We start from the raw sequence: 23,253 nt of genomic DNA, 5'->3' as shown, positions 1-23,253 counted from the left end.
CACACTTGACACCATCTGAACCAAATAAGTTTATCTTGGTCTCATCGGACCACATGACATGGTTCCAGGAATCCATGTCCTTAGTCTGCTTGTCTGAAGCAAACCATTTGTGGGCTTTCTTGTACATCATCTTTAGAAGAGGCTTCCTTCTGGGACAACAGCCCTGCAGACCAATTTTATGCAGCATGCGGCGTATGGTCTAAGCACTGACAGGCTAACCCCCCACCCCTTCAACCTCTGCAGCAATGCTGGCAGCACTCATACGTCTATTTCCCAAAGCCAACCTCTGGATATGACACTGAGCATGGGCACTCAACTTCTTTGGTCAACCATGGCGAGGCCTGTTCTGAGTGGAACCTGTCCCGTTAAACCGCTATATGGTCTTTGCCACCGTGCTGCAGTGCAGTTTCAGGGTCTTGGCAATCTTCTTATAGCCTACGCCATCTTTATGTAAAGCAATAATTTGTTTTTTCAGATCCTCAGAGAGTTCATTGCCATGAGGTGCCATGTTGAACTTCCAGTGACGGAATGAGAGAGTGAGAGTGATAACACCAAATTTAACATACCTGCTCCCCCTTCACAACTGAGACGTATCACTAACGAGTCACATGACACTAGAGAGGGAAAATGACTACTTGGGCGTCATTTGGACATTATCACTTATTTATTTATTTATTTATTTTATTAAATTTTTATACCGCCCTTCTCCCGAAGGACTCAGCCAAAAGATACAGCCAAAAGATAAAAACCCAATATATATACAATTAAAACAAAAATTTAAAACAGAGCATATTACAAGATTGGCCGACATTAAAAATTTAAAATTTAAAACCCTAAAATAATAAAACCCCCAATTAAAAAAAAACCCAATTAAAAAAAAACTTAGGGTTTATTCACTTTTGTTGCCAACAGTTTAGAAATTAATGGCTGTGTGTTTCGTTATTTTGCGGGGGCAGCACATTTACACTGTTATACAAGCTGTAGACTCGCTACTTTACATTGTAGCCAAGTGTCATTTCTTCAGTGTTGTCACATGAAATACTGTATTTTTCAGAGTATAAGATGCACTCCCCCCCAAAAAGCAGTTGAAAATTTGGGTGCGTCTTAAACTCTGAATGTAGCTTTTTTGAAGCTTTTTTTCAGCCTTAACAAGGCGCTAGTGAGTGAAGTGATCTTCCATGCTTTGCCTGCTCCCTCTGATGCTCATTGCTTCTTTCTTCAAAGATCAGCTGTGCTTTAGAAGCTGTTTTTTATCCCCAGGCAGGGGATAAAAAGTGCGTGTGTGCTCTCAAAACCAGCAAACCAATGTGCTGAAGCTGAACAGACTAAAGACACTAGCCAGATGAATACCTGGTAGGCAGATTTTTTTCCCTATTTTCCTCCCCAAAAACTAAGCTGCATCTTATACTCTGAAAAATACGGCATTTACAAAATGTGAGGGGATGTACTCACTTCTGTGATATGCTGCTCTGAGCTTTTCAAGGAAAAGAAAGGATGTAAATAAATAAAAAAATAAACCCTCATTTTTTATAAATGCTTTCTGTACAATAGTTTTTGTTATCTTTGTCACCCAATTAAATTAGAGAAATGGATAATGTAGTTCCTTAGCCCAAAGGTAAATAACATTCACAAGTGCATTGCTTCTAAACCCTGAGGTTTTGCTTAGCTTTTGGATAGAACTCGCCACTGAATTTTTAATATTTTTTGAAGAATCAGAATAGAGCTGGAAGGGACCTTTGTCTTCTAGTCCAGCCCCCTGCTCAAGCAAGAGATCCTATACCATTTCAGATCCTATACCATTAACAATGTCCAGAGATGAAGCACCCATAACGTCTGAAGGCAAGTGTTTCACTGGTTAATTGTCGTCGCTTCAAGCCTTCAAGAACTTCAAGCCAGTTCTATCATGCTTGTTCCCATTTTAAAAGTCTGATAAAATAAAGGCTATTCTTAGGAAATGGACTAAACACAACAGTGCTGTGATCATTTTGTTGCTATTGTGCAGTTTCTCCCTTGGCTTTGTGTTGTTCCTTGACTTTTCACTGAATCCTGGAGCTTTTCCTTTGGCTTCTAACCATTTGTTCCATAGGCCCTTTTTGGCTTACCCTTATTATTTCCTTGCCTTTGTTTGCCAGAATTCGTGTTCTTTATTAATTTTTTCTTCATTCAGAAATACGTTTTGAACATAGGTGTGTATTTTTTAGGTATGTTGGATACATCCAGAGGTGAAATCCAGCCGGATCTATCCGGCTCATGCAAACCAGTAGTACCAGCAGCGGGAGGCTCTGCCTACCCGCTGGGACGTCATTATGTCCCATTTTTTACCCTCGGTGCATGCGCATAAGAGGCGCATGCGCTCCCATTTTTGAACCGGTAGCAAAGGTAAGTGCATTTCACCGCTGGATACATCATTATTGCCCACCAAATTGTTCCCTTTATGGTGCAAAAATAAAGGAGTGTCCTACTTTATAGTTCTCTCCTCTTGCTGTTATATATGAAAAAGGATTAATATTCCAACAAGCAAAATTCATTTTCTTTGGGACTGTCAATGCTATTTACCCGTAGGATGGATTCCAGGCACTGGAAAATTCTCTGCTAGAAACAGAATAATATAAATTCTGGCCTGTCCATATTTGCCTGCCCCTTTCATCTGCTTTTGCTGGTTAACTGTTTTAATGTTTGTTGTTTAATAAATAAGTATCAAGTAATATTTTTACTAGCTGAATGAAATCTGCTTGCTTTATATAGTGATTGAACCGGAGTGTGCCAGGTGTAAACCCAGTTGGATATTAGCCCCAGAAGTTTCTCCAAATATATGTCTCTTCTAGAAGATTTTAAATATTCACCAAGCTTCCTGGTAGACTAAATCGTTTTTGTGTACTTTTAGCTACTGTTTATTAGATTAAATTAAAACTCATTGTCAAAACATATTTTTTGCTTGTTTACAGTACAAAATTCATTCCAATTCCACCTCCCATCTCCAATTTGGTTTCAGCAGCAGGAGCAGAAATAACTTAATCAAAATTTGGGTTTGTGAGTTCCCCAAAATGTAATTAATTTATTTAATTCCTTATTTTTTCTGAAGTTCCCCTTTTGAATTAAGTACGGCTGTTATTAGTTTTTTCTGGGAAATTTTCCATTTGCATAAATTTTGGATTGGATAATATATCGGTCAATGTTTCCAAATGGTTTGAGACAGGTTATACCACTATTGTTAAATGAGCTTATTTTTACATAGTCTAGTAAAAGGTAAATATTTCATAACAAAATAGAGAATAAAAATAATCTTTTGTGACAAGTTTTTCCTCGTCTGGTTATCTCCAAAGTGCATGCCCATTGTCAGTTTAACAGGGTACTGCTTGTATAAACAGTCATGTTTCGCCTGTTCCATGTAATAGTTTCTTGTATCGTATTTCTTCTGACCCCGCTATCTGAAACCAATTATAGGAGATCCATTTGGGCTGCATCTATTTTCATAAGAAGCCCAGGCAGCAGAGATGAATATCAACATCAAATATGATTCTGAGTGCTTTGTTATTTATGTTTCAGAGAGATTTTGTAGCCTTCAGCTCTCAAGAATGTGTCATGCTGTGCTGTTTATACATTGAAGATATTAATGACCATAGATGTCATTTTTCATTTTAAATCTCAAATGCAACAGGCTGATAGGTTAAACATTCCTGTTTTTAACAAAACAAAATGAGTGACATCTGTTTCCGTTTAGAAAAAAGGAAATGAGAAAACATATCTTTAAAAAGAAGAAAATAATTTGTATAGATTAAGTAGAAACTTCACTAAATAGTTTTTTTAAAAAACTGTATACTTTATTAGACAGTCCTAAAATAGGAAAAGTTTATAGCACATGAAAAATGTGCTTGTGTATATAGACATAATTTTAATATCTATAGTATTCAAATTTTAAAAATCATACAGACAAATTGACATAGTATAATCTAAAATCTTCTCAAGAACAAGCCTCACCAACATCAGAGAAGTATTTTGCCTGATATGTACATCTCAGATCACAGCTTTAAATGATTCCATTTGTTTGCATTTTGTTGCTAATTTTATTTGGCAGTGAAAATGTTAATTCATACACATATATTTTAACAATGATTTGCAAAATACACAACCAAAATCTGAGTAATCTTTAATATTCTAAATACCTGTGGTTTTATTTGCTCATTTCTGAATTTTAATAAGGAGATTGATTTATTCTATCGTAATTTCTGTCTTTTAGTCAATTAAATTACATATTCAAATCATTCAAACTATTGTAAAAAAAACTTTTAAAAGCTTCTCTGATTTATTAATCATTTCAGAATAACACTTTTCCTAATCTGAAAATAATTCTATAGGATAAAGATATTTCCATATATGTTGGCAAAACTTTAAATTTTGACTAATAATTCATACATGAAGCTCCATTAAATTTCATGCATCATATGTAATTTATACAATATTTTAAATATTCCCATGTGAAGTAACACAAACCATTTCCTTTTTTTAAAAATAAAATAGCACATAACTAAAGATATATATAGAGAAATGAAATGTCAAACATTAAAACAGAAAGCCTGTGATGCATTTCTAAGAATAATTTGTTAATATCCATTACCCAGTGAAATATACATGCAGTTACTATTTATGTAATATCTAATATAGCAGACATATAGCATGCCAAAGGACTCCTGCTGTCTTCAGGTACAATTGTGATAGAAACCCTGAACTACCATTCATAGTCAGTATAGGTAGTAGAAATGTACCATTAGTCTAACTTGTTGTATGACAATTTCTCTTTTATGCATGTGCCACCATGCCCCATTTTCACTTTTTATGAGCCTTATCATGTTTTATAATGGGTGGAAATTATCTTTCTTCAAGGTGATGGTATACAGAAGTGTGAACTCTGTCTCCAATAAAAGTATCGGACTTTTCAGAAGGGTAGTTCATATTCTGGTGTTCTTATGTAATGTGTTCAATAGATATCTCCATTATATTTTATAAAGATTCATATTTTTGCAGAAAGTTGATAAGAAATCTGCAATCTGTTAAAAGCCTGCAGACGAATTAATTCTGCTAGATAAGTTCCCTGAAAATCCAGTTTGGGCATGTATATTTTTATTATTCTTTTCTAAAACAAATGCCCACACAGTTCCCATGCCTATTTTAATCCTAATGTAGCATTTTATATTCATTATAATTTACATTAATTAGTTCATATATTATAAATAAAATTTTGGACTATATTAGTGGATTTTGATTCTGAGAAACTTAAAGCAGACGTAAGTTACTGCTGCAAATTATAAATACATCAATACTAACATAATTTCAACAAATTCAATTAAATAAATAATTGCTAATATAATTTGATAATATAACTCAGAAGATGAGTTGGTGCTATGTAGGCTCACAAGTTAACAAGAGCGTTTTCTTTTCCTTTTTTTGTTTTGTCAACAAAATATTTTTAGGAAATCAATGGTGTTTAATGTAAGTAAAAATTGGTACACTGTGTAGAAATCAAGTTCTGATTTTTTAGTTCGGTTGCCTTGCTGATCTATAATTACCTGGGAATAAAAAAAAGAAAAGAAAGAACCCAGAATGTTGTGGTAATGTGGCTATACTGAAAGAAGATATATTTTTCAGTCTGGTATAAATGCCTTTTAGAAGGAGACAAATCCATGTTCTTAGGAGCTGTGATAGAGCATGTAGCTTGTTTACTTTGGTTTGTTGTGTCTGCTTGTTTTTTCAGAAAACTTGCATGGAGCCAGACTGTAGCAGCCTTCTCTCTGTCTTTTCATAATTGATCAGGGGACAACTGCTTTCCCGAGGGTTAAGACGTGGCAACTTTTTCTGTTTGCTCAGCATCTCAATGCAGTAGTTCAAACATTGTTCACACCAGCTGGCAGTGTAATGCCATATGCACATCTTGTCAAAGCAACTGTTGTCATGGATACTGGAAACTACCTTAAAAACCATCTCATTTGCGTCTAAGCAAAACTACCATTCTTTATCAGTTTGATGACAATTTTTAGAATGAATACAATCCTAATATACAATCTGTTATATATGAATTCTGAATTGCTCTCTCAGTGTTCTAGTACTTTGTAGAAAAAGCTTAATATTTTATATAGTTTAATACTTTGGAATTCTAAAGTGGGAACAACTATATTTGTTTAAAGTTAATACTTTTTCTGATAACTGGCATAGCTCCATATAATTCTGCTGTTCAAGTTTTACTTTACTTAATTCAAATGAACATATTTAAATACTATATTGTGATTACCATATTATCACCTACAGAAGCTACCCGGTAATCTGATTGTTTAAATAGTGATTTTAGAGTTTAATAAGAATGTAAATGAAAGCCACTTAATTTTATTTGGCATTAAAACTCCATTTTATTTTGTCAAATGACAGATTTCTTTTTGAATTATAGGTATAAAAACAGTTTTTAATCTTCAATGAATATCCTTATTAATTCACGTTCAAGATAATCTGATGTTGATTCTTCAAATTCAATTACAGCTTCCGGTATCACTTGAAGTCTACAGCTTTTAAAACTGTAAAGTGAAAATGCAAATTGAATGATGATTTACAAGGGTGTGAGCATTTTAGCTGAACACTTACAGACAAGTTCCTTGTGGAGATGAGGCTATTGATGCGGTTTATGATTTTTCCTCTTCAAGCACTTTATACAAATTAATGTTATTTCCCTGAGGATTTGTTGCATATATATGCTTTTTTCTTAAAATCTGATATATATACTATCTGTGGGTTTTTCTTGCTGTGTTTTAAAAAGATGCATTTTTATTTACATAGGAAAGGCAATTTTGCTTGAAAGTCAGCATTAGGTATTCAGTAGCATTTGCTACTGCAACATTTTCAACAAAATGCTTTAACTTTTATTTATTTCCATTTTGTCTCAACTTTCAGGCATTGCAGGCAGCCAGGCAGCTGCTTCTACAACAACAGACAAGTGGATTGAAATCTCCTAAAAATAGTGATAAACAAAGACCACTTCAGGTTAGTAAAGCATCCTTACATCTTAAGCTTAATTTTTAAAGAAAAGTACCCATATACACCTATATAACTATGCACATCTGTAATTTCCTGCTTGTGAACAATAATGTTTGTCGTATATATTGGTAATGTAACTAATTAAGAAAGATCATTAAATAGCAGGAAGTATTCCTTTTAAATTTCTTTGTAGTATCTTAAAAGCTTGCACAGATGTAAGCAGAAAAAGTTTCAGTCTACTGTGCCAACAACTTTTCAACGTATACAATATCCTGGGGTTGTGCACATTATTATCATAAACTAAAGTGATAAATTTACAACAGTGAAATAAACAATGATGTAAAATATGCAGAGGAAGCCCTTTTGCTATTCTGCATCTTCCTGCATTGGTTATATATTTAGGATCTTTCCCTTTTCTCTTTTCAAATATTATGATAAAAATCTGAAAAAAAGTGATTGTTTTATCACATATTAATTCATAAACTTTACAAATTATTAAATATTTATAATATTTAACAGAAGCAAATGTACATGTCCATACATATAAAATTAAGATTAAATCTTATATTAATGCTTGATATTAACTTTTTGATGCTTATTAAAACAATGAAAATAGGCATTGCTAATTAGCTACTTCTAACTTCTTTTATTTGAAATAAATATTTATTTCTCACTTGATGGTGCTCTTCTCACAATGATCCATGTTTATTTCTAGTTTTTTTTTTTAAAAATAAGCACAAGATTTTTGTTGCAATTACACTTCTTTGAGAAAATACTACTTTTGTTTTCTTTAAAACAACGACTACTATAATATTACAAATTATACATATGCTGCTCCAAAGTGCTACCCATAGCATTTTAAATGTTTGGACACTCCCTTCAGCCCCCCTATTAGCTCTAATCAGAAAGCGTTTTTCTTTTTTTGGCCCAAGTCCTAAATACCTGTTGCTTGAGATGATAGATATATGGGGAACTTGTTGCAATTTGAATGCTATGTCATACAGACTTGATAAATGTTTATCCCATCCTCATGGTATGACTTCCATGATATCTAGATATTGTGAAGTGTGATTTTCACAGCCAATATGAGGGAGATGAAATATTTTTCAAGTGGGGGACTTATGAATGAAGCCAGCAAGTTTGGTAGGGTTGAATCCCACATAGAATTCGTCCAAAAATCACTTCTGCAACTATTGTATTTTTCTAGGACAACTATTTCTCCTGGGTTAAGCATCATTTATCTGCTTGTCTCATGTATGAATCATGTGACTAGCTTAGCCATTCATACAATGAGTAGGGTTTTGTGAAAATGCTGCTCAAAGACAGTTGATTACATAATACTACCACTGAAATTAAGTAACAGCTAAGTGAATACTTTTTTCAAGGATTACTGAAAATGTGGTGAAACCATAAATATAATATTCAAAATTTGATAATTATTATGAATTATAATTAGGATTTAGGGCCACAAGTTAGCAGTTTAAACATATGCTATAAAAAGTACCATATAACTTCAGTGGATCCATCCATGCATTTGTGGACGCTCCATTGCTGATTATCTTGGGTCATTCACAGATCACTGTGTTGCTCTATGGACCTCTGAACTCTATCCAACGGAGATGGTAGCCTTGCTGTTGTTTCACGATGAAAGATGTGAGTAAAGAGCCCTGATTTTGCCAGTGTTGCATTTGCAATACTCAGTAAAATGTAGAAACTATAGCGGCCCCTTATTTCAACCTCTCATTTTCTCTTTAACAAATAAGAGATTAAAAAGAATTTGGAAATTGTTATCTCAGGATAACAGATTGTTTAAGAAAGAACTAAGGAGAAAAAGAAAAGCCCCTGTTCAGACATAAAAAGATAGTTACTATGATTAAAAAAAGTAATTGAATAAAAAGAACTTATATATTTCTTCCCAACCCCATTCTTCACAATTATGATGCAGCTTTGAAAAATAATTTTAGTAGTTTTCACTTCTGTATAGTTTGGAATCTCCCGTATCATTCATATCCAACAACCACAGTTTATCTTTACCTAGTTTGTCATAGAGCAATTAAAATATGACTCATAAAGTTGGCTTGTTTCAACAAAGAGTAGTGGAGGAATTTTTATGTAATTCTAATCTTGTTAATGAAAAAAAGATGCAGGAGTTTCTGGTTTCTACTTATGGCTGCACTGAAGCAAAAGAGTAGATATCTGCCCATAGTCCTTTACTGTCATGATAAACTGGTTTATCTTTATGTCTATTTGAAGGTAATTAAGGGTGCATAAGAAATATGTACCATAACGTATTTGTTACATTTTTGTAACAAATATTAGTAACTTGATTAACTGACATTAGGAATTTATAATATGAATGATGCAAGTGTGGTGGAAAATATAGAAATTTAATAAATAAAATAAATATGAAATTAATGGATAAATAATATAAATAAATGCTTTCGGTTATTTATATGATGAAATATTCTTAAATTTCTAAGTAGTCCTTCAACTCATTTAATAGCTCATGTGAAAAGGTTGTTTCAAGAAAAAAGAGACATTTTGCAAAGTTCTAATCCTGAAGGAATGAAACTGATCATTGTAAACCCTGATCTGATTATATCAACTATAGATAATTTCAAATACAATATGAATGTGTGATATTTGAAATTGTACAATTTTCTGTTGTAGTTTTGGCTAGAATTTCTGTTTATAAGTTTCATATATTGTTTTTTAAATAAGTTTCTTTTTGTTCTTGATTAAAATTTAATGTTCTTTATTTCATTTTTTTGGAGTAATATAATTTCTAATCTGAGTCAAAAATATTTTTAAACTGTAAGCTTCAGAGGGGAAATATGCTAATAAATCATAGAGTTTAAATATTTCTGACATTATCTACCTATGGAAAGCAAAGCATTGTTCATCATTTAGGTGAGATTTATGTCTATTATTTTGTAATGTAGCCAAATTAATTGATTGCTTAAAAATAGCATTCTATTTTTAATACCAGGTTTAATATTATTTTCTGATAATTTCATTAAAATAACTTCATATAAAACAAACATTTAAAATTCAGATGCAATATGTGAAGTGTAATCCTGTATTGCAGTCTCACCATAGCCTTTAGAGTGTAGGTAGATTATACTATTAAAACTACAAAGTAAATACCACTGCACTTACGGCAGTGTATTCAGTTTTAGGATCAATCATCTAGATCAGTGGTAGTCAACCTGATCCCTACCGCCCACTAGTGGGCGTTCCAGCTTTCATGGTGGGTGGTACGGGTTTTGTCCGATACTGAAGCACTTTCCTTTTTTTAAATTTAATTGACTTTTTAAAATATTTTTATAGCATTATTTAAAAACATTTTCATTAGGTTTTCATAAAATTCCCCGTGACAATTTAAATTTTTGAAAATATACTATTTGTATCGCCTGCGCACAAGTTTAGTTCACATTACGTAAGTAAAACTAAATATAGTGCAACCGCAAACAAAAGAGCCTCATCCCAGAATAGCTTGTGCATCTCCCCCCACACCACCCAGCTGTAACAGACAAGTAAAGCTGGTAGCCGACGCCCCCCCAACCCAATCCATGATGTGTGAGAGGCATGCGCAGACGACGATACATGGTGCATTACTGTGGAATCGGTGGGAGGTTAGAAAATTTTACTACTAAAAGAGATACAAAAGTGGGCGGTAGGTATAAAAAGGTTGACTACCCCTGATCTAGATTTTTTACTTTAACATGTTGAACTGAAGTCAGTAAGGACCAATATAATCCATCAAAAATTTAAATGTTATCCTATATATTTTTAATTTTGTTGTTCGGCAGAAATTGAATGATCTGGCAAACTGCTTTATAAAAGGTTTAATCAAAGTTTTATACTTACCTCATCAAAAAACAAATGAGAAATGAGATAATAATCCAAAAATATTTTACAAAATGATTTTATTGGAATTTATCCTTCCAAGACAGTTTGTTTATCCATTTGCAGAACAATTATCACTTTTTTGGAAGAGCTGAAATAGTTTCTTACATAAAGTTGGGTTTATGCCTTAAAATTAAATTTTGAAAAGCGTTAATCAATTCTCAATCAAGAGTTCTAGATGGGCATAATCTGGATAGACTACAATTAAAATTTTATTTATGAATAGAAATATTTCTTTTAAACTCTTCAGATGTTGTAGGCAATTTTAAGTAACTCTCATAACCTGAATAAGAAACACTATATACAGTATGTAGTCAAAAGCTACATAAAATATACCTTTTAAAGTTTGTTTGATTGATGTCATCCAATTCTAAACAATTCTAAGCAGCTGATAGTACACCAAAACAATTTAAAAACAAATAAGGAAGTATAACACAATATAAGCCGAGATTGGTGGTATATAAATTTAATATAAACTAACAAATAAATAAATAATGTGTAGCATTATAGTATAAGAGAGAGGGTTTAAGTATGTGTATGAATGATTTTTTATGTTTTCAGAGGATTTTTTTGTACATGTGATATAATAGAGAACTTAAGTACCCTATGGAAAAGCTCTTGGAAGAAAAATTAATATTCAGAAATGTTCAAATGGTATGTGTAATGAGCCTCCTGTGCAAACCATATGATGAAGTAACTCTGCCAGTTGAAGTGTCATCTGGATATGCAGATGTTTGTTAAAATGAAATTGGGAGGGCCTCAAAATGCCTCTGTAGAGCCTTCCAGCATACATTGCTATATTGCAAGTTTGAGTAGAGGCATTCGTGTGAAATGCCCTGTCTTGCATTTGAAGGTACTAAAATATTTTTCTTGAGCATTTTCTTAAAATCTTGTCAGTGAGTTAAGGTAGCATTAAACAGTAAGTATGGTGGCTCAGTAATACTTGCTTCACATAGACAACATCCCAGGTAAAATTCTTGTAGGAAAGACTAAGGAATTGGTAGTCTTGTGATCTTTGTAGTACCCTCTTTCTAGATAAGTATTATTTTTATAACAAATTAAAAATAGAACACCATGCAACTATAAATATCATTGTCAGGATACCAAGAACTGCTTTAGAACAAGTTGTATTATTGAGTCAATGTTGCACAGTGGTATCTACAATAATCAACAATAGCTTTTCTGGTTTTCAAATTTTTTATTTATTTTTAATTTGTTATAAAAATAATTATGTCTTTTCAAAGAAAATGGGGGAAAATTACATATAACACATTTTTAGAATAAAATGTTAATTAAAATTCAAAAGCTTGTTGTAGATTTATATAATTCCAGTGGGTCCTAATAAAGATATCTATATATTTTAAATTATAGGCTTGGTCAGTTCCCTTTCTAATTTACTCATTATATACCATTTTAATTTGTGAAACACTATGAGTTTATTGTTGATTTCCTCTTTCTTTCTTTCTTTCTTTCTTTCTTTCTTTCTTTCTTTCTTTCTTTCTTTCTTTTCTTTTCTTTTCTTTTCTTTTTTTTAAATTTTTTTTTAATAAAAAAGTTTTATTTCCATTTTCCAACAACCTATTCAATATACAGTCTCTTATTCAACATTAGTCATTAACTTTCATTTGTTACTTATTCGGACCTGCCCAGTTACCACTTCCTTCCTTAACAAAACTTTCCTCCTCCCTTCTCTACTTTCTTCTACTTTCTTCATCCTTCCTCTCCTTCGCTTTTCTACTTCCTCTCCTCCTTCCCCACTCTTCTCTTCCACCCTTTCTAACCCTCTCTCTTTCCCCTTTCTTCTTCCTCTCCTTTCCCCCTCTTCTACCTATCTTTTCTTTTTTTGAGTCCTTGAATCTCTCTTTTATCTCTTACTTTGAGTATCATCAATTTGTGTCTATGTTGTCATATGCAAATTTGATCATGTTTATTTCTTATCCAGATGTCAGGATGCTTCCCACATAAATCAATTGCTAATAAGTTCTAAATTATACCTTCCATCCTGCTGCAGGTTGAGTAACACTCTGAATAATGAATTACAGAAACCTTTCTGGTGAACTATTTTTGGCAGGGGGGAGTTACTGGTTCATTAACTTTGCTTTCCTATGTCTGAATAATTATTATCTCCAGTTCTGTAGCTACTTTTTAGCAAAGGAATTACAGTACATTCCTGTACATTTTATATTCAGAAGTCAGTCCCATTAAGTTTAATGGAGCTTATTCCCACATAAATGGATATAGCAATACTTAACTGTCTGGCCTATTAGCTTCTTGTCTTGCTGGTTACTTCCACATTAGGAGTCATGTGTCATAAAATCATGATTTTGAAAACAAAGGGTTATACTAAACATGTTGTATAAATATCCAGCTGTAGAGAGCATTGGATGCCTCGGACAGCTTCTGTTTGCATAATATGAACACTAATATGAAAAATTACATAATCATTTTTCAGACACTTGTTACATAAATAAGTTAAAGATAAATAAGTTAATATAAAGAAAATAAAAGTACCTTTTTTTAAATTACTTGATGCATATCTTAATAGAAAAATAAATTTATGTGTATATGTATATTCATTGTTGTATATCACCTATTAAATTATAAATACCAAATTTAGTAAATAAGTTTTAAGAACAAGGAGGCTAAAATCACATTGTACCAAATGACTACATTTGGTAACTTAAAAAGCAATTATATAAGAAGTAAAATAAATATTAAATAGTAGAAACTATAAAAATGTGTATGATTCCAAAAAGCAGTTTCATAATAGTCTGAACATGAAGTTAGCAAATTTTACAAGATTGAAAATTGAGTAACCAGATGCTGCAAAATGTTAAAAATCTTCAAAGATTTTTGAGCACATGCTTAAAGTGAAATAACATAAAATAAAGTGGAAATGCAAGTTAACACTCTCTAAAAACACTGACACTTCTGATAGTGGCTCATTATCTTAAAGTTGCAATCTTGACATCTCCCTGACTTTGGTGTTACTGCACTTTCTCAGATGAAAGCCAAAAGGCATTCATGGGTTGCTACAATAGGGAGGGAGGGAACAAGAGAGAGAGAGAGAGAGAGATTGAACATAACACTGAATACTAAAAGTTATGATTACAGGTTCTTAGTTTAACTAGAAATTCAGAGTTTTCTTGTTGGAGAACTTGTGACTCCAGATATGGGGTATCACTCTGTCTTCTGGCTCTATGGTTTGGTCTCAGACTTGAAGAGATGCTCCCTTTGCAGACGCTCCCAGTTTCAACTCAGTCCTGAGCTCATTAGGATCTTTTCTGGGTTGCTCGTGTTTGCTATTGAAAATCTTAGTTAATAGAAATTAGCCATTTGGAATTGTTTTTTCTTCCATCTAGACATCCAACAGTTATTTTTTCATAGCGGTGGTGGTGGTGAGTTTGGACAGCAGTTCGCTGTGAGCACACGCACACCAGCTGCTGGGTTTTGAAGGGCTTCCCTCGGCTGAGGGTCTTTCTTTCTTCTGTGTAAGGCTGCCAGGCAATCTTCAGCCTCGGTGGGGTCAAAAAGCAGCTGGAGAGTGGTGTGGAAAAGCGCCACTATTGTAGATAGCACCGGAGGTAGCGCAGCTTGGAAAACAGATGCCATTACTCTGCACCTTTATTGATTGCCCTGGTGATAATGCAAGGAAAGAAAAACAGCTGCCATTCCTCAGTGCCTTTTTGCAGATTGCCCAAGCCTAGCATGACTAGGATAGAGTGCCATCCAGCAGTAGAGACCATGTGGAGTGCATATGGTGCAGAGCGGCATACCGATGGGCCTCGAGCTGATTAATCGCTCGGCCAACATACAGTCCACCTCTACTCAGGATCGTGAGTAAAAGGAGAGCAGCAATTTGGAAGTGCTGGGCAAAGGAGACATAATTAGAAGGTGATTGGGCACCATTTTGAGAGCCATTCAGAGCTTGCCAGGTGTGGCAGCCATTTTGTCGGCATATCTCCATAGGCATGGAGAAGAGGGCTGTCATAGGGCTCAGTTCTCGGCCCCCCAGCAAATCACAAGTCCTCGGAGGGCAGCGTGAAGGGCCTCGGGCCTGAGACCCTGTAAGCCTTCTAGGTGAAGTAAATATATATTGATACGGTCTTTCTTCAGACCAGACCTAGCCTAAATGTGGCCAGTTTCAGGCAGCGAGGCTTGCAATACTTTTCTGGCTCTGAGCAGGTGGTTTTGGCCTGCAGAGCAGAGTGGAACACAGTTTAGGGTGTTTGACCTTTATAATTCTGTTTGTTTTGTGTATCAAGGTCAGAAATACCCCACAAAAAATTAATTATATTTCTGTATATCCAGATATGGCATTGGACGCTTCACTTAGTGATCAGATGGAGTTAGCTGAGATATCTCAGGCATGGCTCAAGAAGCCGTTATCATAAGACAAGGAGTGGATGTACTGAAGCGGCTGCAAAACTCAGGGTGAAGGCCTTGGCACTTAAACGCCTGTCTAAGCCATAGGACAAGGTGGAAAAACACTGCCAGAATGCATTGGAGAAACAGGTGCAAAGGAACATCAAGGCAGCAACAAAGATCAGGCATATTCAAGAGCCAGCTCAGACTAGGGACATGGAGCCAGTAGAGGAACCTGGTCCTTCTACCAGTGTTCAGTCAGGAGCCTTATCACCTGGTCCCTAGGGGGGCGACTCCAGTAGGGGGAGATCCAGTTCTACACCTATCACCTTGCTGTTGCCACAGGGGGTTAGGCAGGCTCCAGGCCATGAGGCAGAGATGCCAGCGATGGCGCAACAGTGGATCACTGAGGCAGTTCAGCGTGGCTTTGAGGCTGGTAAGCAGCTCAATAGACAATCCGCTCTTAGGACGGACATCCAGACACAAGATAGCGGTCAGGCAGCTCCAGCACTAGCAGAACAAGAATTGGGGTCGCATTCGGACTCCTCTGAATCACCCTCAAATATGGAGAATTCCTTGTCCATGGGGGAGGACCAGTGGGAACAGGAATTATCTGAGGAGAAGGGCATATTGCTGGATCAACCCATATTCAGACCTCATCTATTTAAACCCCTGTTGATTAAGGCTAAGACATCTACAAAACAGGGGACTTCTGTGGAGCAGGGGGGATCACGACCAGAGCAGGATCCTGCAGACCTGCTTTTTTTCTGAACCAGCAGTTGCGACTGAGACAATACTTGCTCCTCAATTATTCCTGGACATGATCAGGAAGCAGTGGGAGGCCCCAGGCACTTACCTGAATATGTCTTCCTACGAGAGATGATTTTATAATATGACACCAGACTGGTGGAGCTCCTTCGAGTTCCAGATGTCGATGAGCCAGTTTTGGCTCTGGCCTCCTTTTCAGCTACTTTGTCTGAACCAGAGGAAGTTTTGAAACTGGAGGACCGAAAGTTAGAGCAGGCCCTCAGGAGGGCACAACAGGCGCAGCCTGGGGTATCAGAACTGCCACGGTGGCATCCTTTTTTATCAGGGCCTCGTTGCTGTGGCTCAAACAACTACAGGACAGGGTGCCAGTGACTGATCTTAGGGCACATCAGGACTTCAACAAGATAGTGGTGGCCGCAGAGTACACGGTGGATGATACTCTGTCCTTCACAAAATTTGGGGTGAGATCCATCACTTCCACAGTCACTGCCAGGAGGCTTCTTTGGTTGCAGAATTGGCAGCCAGACACAAAATGCAGGTGGCACCTGGCCTCGGTGCCCTTTAAAGGATCAAAGTTGTTTGGAGAGCCATTAGATCCTTTATTGACAGAACCTAAGGATAGGAAAAAAGTATTGCCAGCTTTGTCACAGAGAGGAGATACACATGTATCCATGTCCTTTCAGAAACCTTATTTTTGCCCCTATGGGGGTTCAGGGTTCAACAGGTCTCAAAGGGTATTCCAGACTCAGGGAGGCCAATAAGGACAATTTTATCAATTGGGGGCGGGGTATAATGACAGGGACAGGTCATGTAACCAGTTGAGGCGACCTTTTCGTGGAAGGAACAACCATTCCTTTTGCAGACCCCATTGACTACAGGCACAGGGCTCCCATTGGTGGCCATCTAGGTCTATTTGCCGACTAGTGGGAGAAAACAACCTCAGATGCATGGGTAAGGGAGACCATAACATCAGTCTCTTCCTAGAATTTCTTGCATCCCCCCAAGGGTCTTTCTCCGTTGTCCCAGGTCTCGGGACGTGGCCAAAGGAGAAATTGTGGACACTGCAATTCGGCACTTGCTGGATATTGGAGCAGTAGGGCCTGTTCCCGTAAAAGAACAAAGGGACGGGTATTACTCAATGTTGTTCATCATCCAGAAGGCCTCAGGGGGCCTGTGACCGATTCTCAACCTGAAAGGCCTGAACAGTATTAAGGTTTAAGATGCACTCCCTCCCGTCAATCCTAACTAATGTTTGGCAGGGAGATTTCTTGACCTCCATAGACCTCACGGAGGTGTATTTGCATGTTCCAATACATCGGGAGCACAGGTGGTACTTGAGGTATTATTACAACGGCAGACACCTCCAGTACTGGGTGCTTCCGTTTGGCCTAGGCTCTGCTCCCAGGGTCTTTACAAAGATCCTGGCAGCTTTAGGAGCCTCTCTCAGAACCAAACCTATCTGTCTTCAGACTTACTTGGATGATATTTTGGTGCAGTCAACCTCTCACAGGCAGGCAGTGGAGGATTTGAGTACCATGATGTGATATCTACAGGCACACGGTTTCTCCATAAATATGGGGAAGAGCCATCTTATTCCTACAAATTGCCTCTTATACCTGGGATCGATTATAGACATGCTAGAAGGTCAGATATTCCTCTCTCTGGACAGACTTCAGAGTATCAAGGGCCTGATTGCGCAGATTCGGTTGCACAGGACAGTCTCCCTAGCGAACCTGTTGTCCCTTTTGAGCAAGATAATCTCTTGTATAGAGGTGGTCCTGTGAGCGAGATTCCATGCCAGGCCTCTGCAATGGCTCTTGTTACCATTCCAGAGGTCGGGCAGGGCAACATCACAGGTCAAAGTCAGAGTTCCGAGGGATGTCCTAGCGCTTCTTCATTGGTGGACGTCCAGGCACATGGAACAGGGTTGCCACTTCTTGGAGCAGGAACACCTCACTGTGACAACGGATGCCAGTCTGGTAGGCTGGAGGGCCCATTGTCTGAACCAGGTGATGCAGGGGACTTGGTCGAGTCACAGAAAAACATCAATTGGCTGGAGATGAGAGCAGCCCAATTGGCACTCAAAGACTTCAAACATTGTCTTGTGAGTTGCCATGTTCTTCTCATGACAGACAACATAACAGTGAAGGCCCATATCAACAGACAGGAGGGCACTTGACCCAGGGTACTCATGGAGGAAGTGAATCGCCTTTGTCACTGGGCCAAGCACAATGTGATTTCCATCAGGCGGAACACATTGCAGGGATAGACAATGTAAGAGCAGATTGGTTAAGCAGGGCTTCTCTGGATCATGCAGATGGTGGCTGCATCCAGTGTTGTTTGAGGAGATAGTGGGCTGGTTCAAACAGCCGATCATAGATCTTTTTGCATCACCAACGAACCACTAGCTTCCTCACTATTTCTCCAGGTTCCCAGCTCGGGGCAGAGGGGGTCAGTGCCCTTTTCTCTCCCTGGCCCAGGGATCTACTATACGCATTTCCTCCAATGGCACTCCTACCATGAGTCATCGGTCAGATTCTGCAGACCAGGGCAGTGGTCATCCGCATTGCTCCATATTCGCCAAGATGACCGTGGTTTGCAGATCTGGTGAGCTGTTGATCACCCCATTGTGGAGGATTCCTCCCAACAAGATCTCCCTCAGCCAGGGGCCAATTTACCATCCAGAACTCCAGTGGCTACATTTGCCCGCATGGCGGTTGAGCGGGAACTGCTGGAAGGGTGGAATTTCTTCTCTGCAGTGATAAGGATGTTGCAGGCTGCCAGATGCCTGTCCACAACACATATTTATGACTCTACTTGGAGAACATTTATGATTTGGTGCACTGGCAGGAGTATTCAGGCCACCAAGATCAAGGTGCCGCAGCTAGTAGAGTTCCTGCAAGCTGGTTTGGACAAAGGGCTGGCACCAGCGACACTTTGTAGGCAGGTGGCAGCTATAGCATCTGTTTTAGTCTGTGGGGGAGATTATCCATGACACAACATCCAGAGGTCAGGAAGTGCTTGGGGGGGACCAACTTGAGGTCTGTGGTCATTCACCACTATCCCACCTGGGACCTTCAGTAGGTTTTACAGGCACTTTCTAAAGCCCCTTTTGAGCCAATTAGAACAGTTCACTTCAGCTTCTTAACATATAAGACACTGTTTCGTGTGGCCATCACCAAAGAATATCAGAGCTGGCCGCGCTCTCCGTGAGAGAAGACTTATGTGTCTTTTACTTGGATTGAGTTATATTACGTTTAGATCTGACCTTTATGCCAAAAATCAACTCCTGGTTCCACGGGGCCAGGAGTTGGTTCTCCCAGATTTTTGTCCTAATCCATTGCACGCCAGAGAGCATGTTTGGCACACTCTAGATGTAAGACGGGCCCTGAAAATTTACATTAAGAGGACCAGGTTTTTCTGATACATAGAGGCCCTCTTTGTATCCTTTTTGCCATCAACAATGGGACAAAAATTGTCCGCTTCAGCAATTGGCAGGTTGCTCAGGGCCACAATAGCCAGAGCCTATGAGGCTCAGGCATTGCCGTGGCCAAGGGTGGTTACAGCACATTCGACGAGAAGTGCGCCCATGACTGCTGCCTGGGCCATACAGCCTTCAGTGGAAGAGATCGGCAGAGCGGCGACTTGGTCAACTGCGTCACCGTTCATATGACATTATTGGATTGATGCATATGCCTCAGCTGAGGCTGCTTTTGGTCAGAGAGTTCTGCAGCGGATAGTAGAGATGACAGACCAGTACCAGACGATTTCCCACCCATGCGGACTGCCAGCTTGGGTAAGTCCCATGTTTGGAGTCACAAGTTCTCCAGCAGGAAAATGGGTGTTGATCCTACGTGATACACCCCTTTTCTGTGGAGAAGGAGTGACTCCAGCCCCACCCTAAAGCAGGGGTCTGGTCAGGGAGGTACCCGTAGGATGTCATTACAAGTGCAGTATTCTGGATATTCGTCGGACATTGTTGAAACTGGGAGCGTCTGCAAAGGGGGTGTCTCTTCAAGTTTGAACCCAGTCTATAGAGCCAGAAGACAGAGTGATACCCCATGTCTGGAGTCACTTCTTCCCCACAGAAAAGGGGTGTATCAGGTAGGACAAGGGCCTCTGTGGCTCAGACTGCTAATGCAGTCTGTTATTAACAGCAGCTGCCTGCAATTACTTCAGGTTTTAGTCCCACCAGGCCCAAGGTTGACTCAGCCTTCCATCCTTTATAAGGTAGGTAAAATGAGGACCCAGATTGTTGGGGGCAATAAGTTGACTTTGTATATTAATATACAAATAGAATGAAGACTATTGCTAACATAGTGTAAGCCGCCCTGAGTCTTTGGAGAAGGGCGGGATATAAATGCAAATAATAAAAAAAAACGACCAACACCCATTTCAGGAATTATCTATTTAATACAATAATCCAGATTAATTTATACAATTTATCAATAAAATTTTTTACATTTATTTACCATATTTCTATCTCACATTTAAAAATGACTCTGAGCAATTTTCATAAATATAATTTGGGTGTTGGAAAAACATGAGTAGGTACTTATTCCCATGTCTAATAAAAATACCTCTAACTAGTGAATTACTCTGATTGTCAGTGATGAATATATGTAATATTAAAGGTACTCTTCTACACAGAATGATTTCACATAGAAAAAAATAATAAACTTGCGTATATAATCCAAATCCTATAAAATATAGTGATATTTTATCAGAATGGTTAATTGTGAGTTGGTGGGGTATATTTGAGATACAGTGGAGAGTTACAATTACATTGCCATTTGCTCTGGAGATTTTATTCAGGAGGAGAAATTCATTGTAGCTGACAAACTTAGATGATGTTGATCTTGATGCATGTTAAGTTCTTCTAAACAGCCTATGATATCATAATGCATTAGCATATTGTATGTGCAGTTCCAAGCAGTATGACCTTTTGTAATTGATAGATGGAAATTTTATCTATACTCAGATTTTATAAGTGTCATTCAAGGCTTTTTGGTATGGTACCTGGTGTGTCAATTATCACTGGAACCCTCACTGTTGGTTTATGTCATAATTTTTCAATTTCAATTTTCAGAGATAGATATTTAGTAATCTTTTCCAATTCTTTGGCTTCCATTCTACTATAGGTAGCCCTCAACATAATGACTGCAATTGAGTCTGGAGTTGCAATAATAAGTCATTGCAGTCAGAAGTTGAGACACTCATGGGGCCAGAAATAATTTTCTGTCCTTTTTCAGAATTGTTAAGTGGATGTGTGGCTGTTAAGCAAACCTATTTATTTATCTGAATTGACTTTTTTTTTTTTGGTCAGAAACCGGCAAGAACACTGCAAACTGGCAAAAAACATTGAGAATCTCAGTCACATTACCATGGAATGTCATGACAACTAACTCACCCAACATGTAATCACATGACTGTGGAGGTGTGCAATGCAATTATTTACAATGGCCAGGAATGCTTTATGGAAATGGTCTCCAATCTTTCTGGTTTTGTGGACCGGCAGAGGTTGGAAGAAGGGATGGCTCCACATGTGCAGTGTGCAGCTCCATTTGAACACAAATTTAAATAAAATATAAACAATTTGTCAGTCATCAAATCAATTTCAATTTCTGTTTTTTCCATAAAGCTTCAGATCATCCATATAAAGCAAATGTGAGATTTTGTTAAATATTTTTTGCTATTCGGTAGCCAGGATTTATTTTTTTCAAAATCACTGAAAGTGGGATCACAGCAATAACAAATAATAAAGATGTTAATGAGTCACACTGGAAGATACATCTCCAAATGTTGACAAGACTATGTCTTTCATGTCCAAGCATCAATTCAGTCTTCCACTATTTCATTATTTTTTCTATAAACATTCTATTGTTTTTACTGACACCAGCTGTTTCCAAACATTTTATGATCCAACTATGTGATAATAAATCAAACACCTTTTTATAATCAATCAAGACAATATATAAATGGTTTTTTTGGCATTTGCAATTCTCTCAAAACATACATCAGAAGTTGATCTTTTGTATCACTGCTTTTCCTTTTATTTCCTTTCTGTTCTGCTGAAGGATATTTTCTTCCAAATAATGTGGGATACTGCTATTATTATGATTGGTCACACCATCAGCCAGATGTTCAAACTGGATTTTTTTCAATGCCAGTAGTGCTTTTGAAATTGCACCCAACGCTTCTATTACTGTTGATAGTACCTTTGCTTTTCTTTGCCATAGTCATATTTTTATTTGTAGGTCTTTATATTATGTTGTCTTCTCTCATTCTTTCTCTTCTCTCTGCTTTATTCTCTTGATATATTCACTTCTAATCTTTTTCTTAACTTCAGTCTGCTTGATGTTGTCAACTTGAAGGATGTCCTGGTATTTATAGTAATTATCTTGATCCAGACTTTTGATATCATTTCCATAGGGCATCTTGATTTCTTCAGTTTTCACTATTTAATGGTAAGCGTTTGTAAGCATGTGACATTTGTCCAGTCCAAACTCCACTGCTATATTTTGGCTGTATATATGGACAGTATTGAAGTATGACTCTATTTCAATTGGTGTTTTTCCATACAGCTTCAGATCATCCATGTAAAGGAGGTGGGATATCCTGGTATATATTTCTGATGTTTGATGGACATGGCCTGAGTTATTTTAGTATTGTTGACAAAGGAATTATTATACTAGTTATTAGGCTTGTTCCATAGTCAGCCAGATGTTCAGGCTGAATTTGGCATTTTTGTCCTTTGATCTTGTTCTTCCTAATGATCTAGGATAGGCAGATGTAGATGTGTTAAAGGTATCCTCACAAGAGGTAAACTCTGGTAATTTGGTCAATGCCAATGGTGCTTTGGGAATTGCGCCCAAGGCACCTTATTACTATTGGTACTATCTTTGCTTTTTTCACAGCCATTCTGTTTTTATTTGCAGTCTTAGTATTTTGTTATCTTCTCCAGTTCTTTTTCTTCTGTTCTGCTGTCTCCAGGTACTGCCATATCCATTATCCATATATTTTTGTCTTTCTTATAGGAAATTTTTAAGTCTGGGGTGTTATGTGGCAGATGTCTCTCTGTTTGAATTTGAAAGTACCAGAGCACTTTAGCTTCTTCATTTTCTATTACTTTCTCTGTTTTATGGTCACATCAGTTCTTGCTTATAGGCAAAGGCATTCCTTGCAGATCTGCCA

The 23,253-nt window shown here is 37.1% G+C and overlaps 1 protein-coding gene across 1 annotated transcript in view; it reads left to right on the top strand.

The window, feature by feature from the left end:
* The window catches only part of FOXP2 (forkhead box P2), a 1,142,483-nt gene that overhangs the window by 894,825 nt on the left and 224,405 nt on the right, over positions 1–23,253 (top strand). The window contains exon 12 of the mRNA XM_058190721.1: positions 6,934–7,023. Within this exon, the coding sequence (XP_058046704.1) occupies positions 6,934–7,023 (90 nt within the window). The remainder of the gene's footprint in view (positions 1–6,933; positions 7,024–23,253) is intronic.

The sequence above is a fragment of the Ahaetulla prasina genome, chromosome 7 (genome assembly GCF_028640845.1).
Source record: "Ahaetulla prasina isolate Xishuangbanna chromosome 7, ASM2864084v1, whole genome shotgun sequence".
NCBI lineage: Eukaryota > Metazoa > Chordata > Lepidosauria > Squamata > Colubridae > Ahaetulla > Ahaetulla prasina.
Note: the sequence above shows the minus strand (reverse complement) of the source record. Positions and strands in the feature narration are given on the sequence as shown.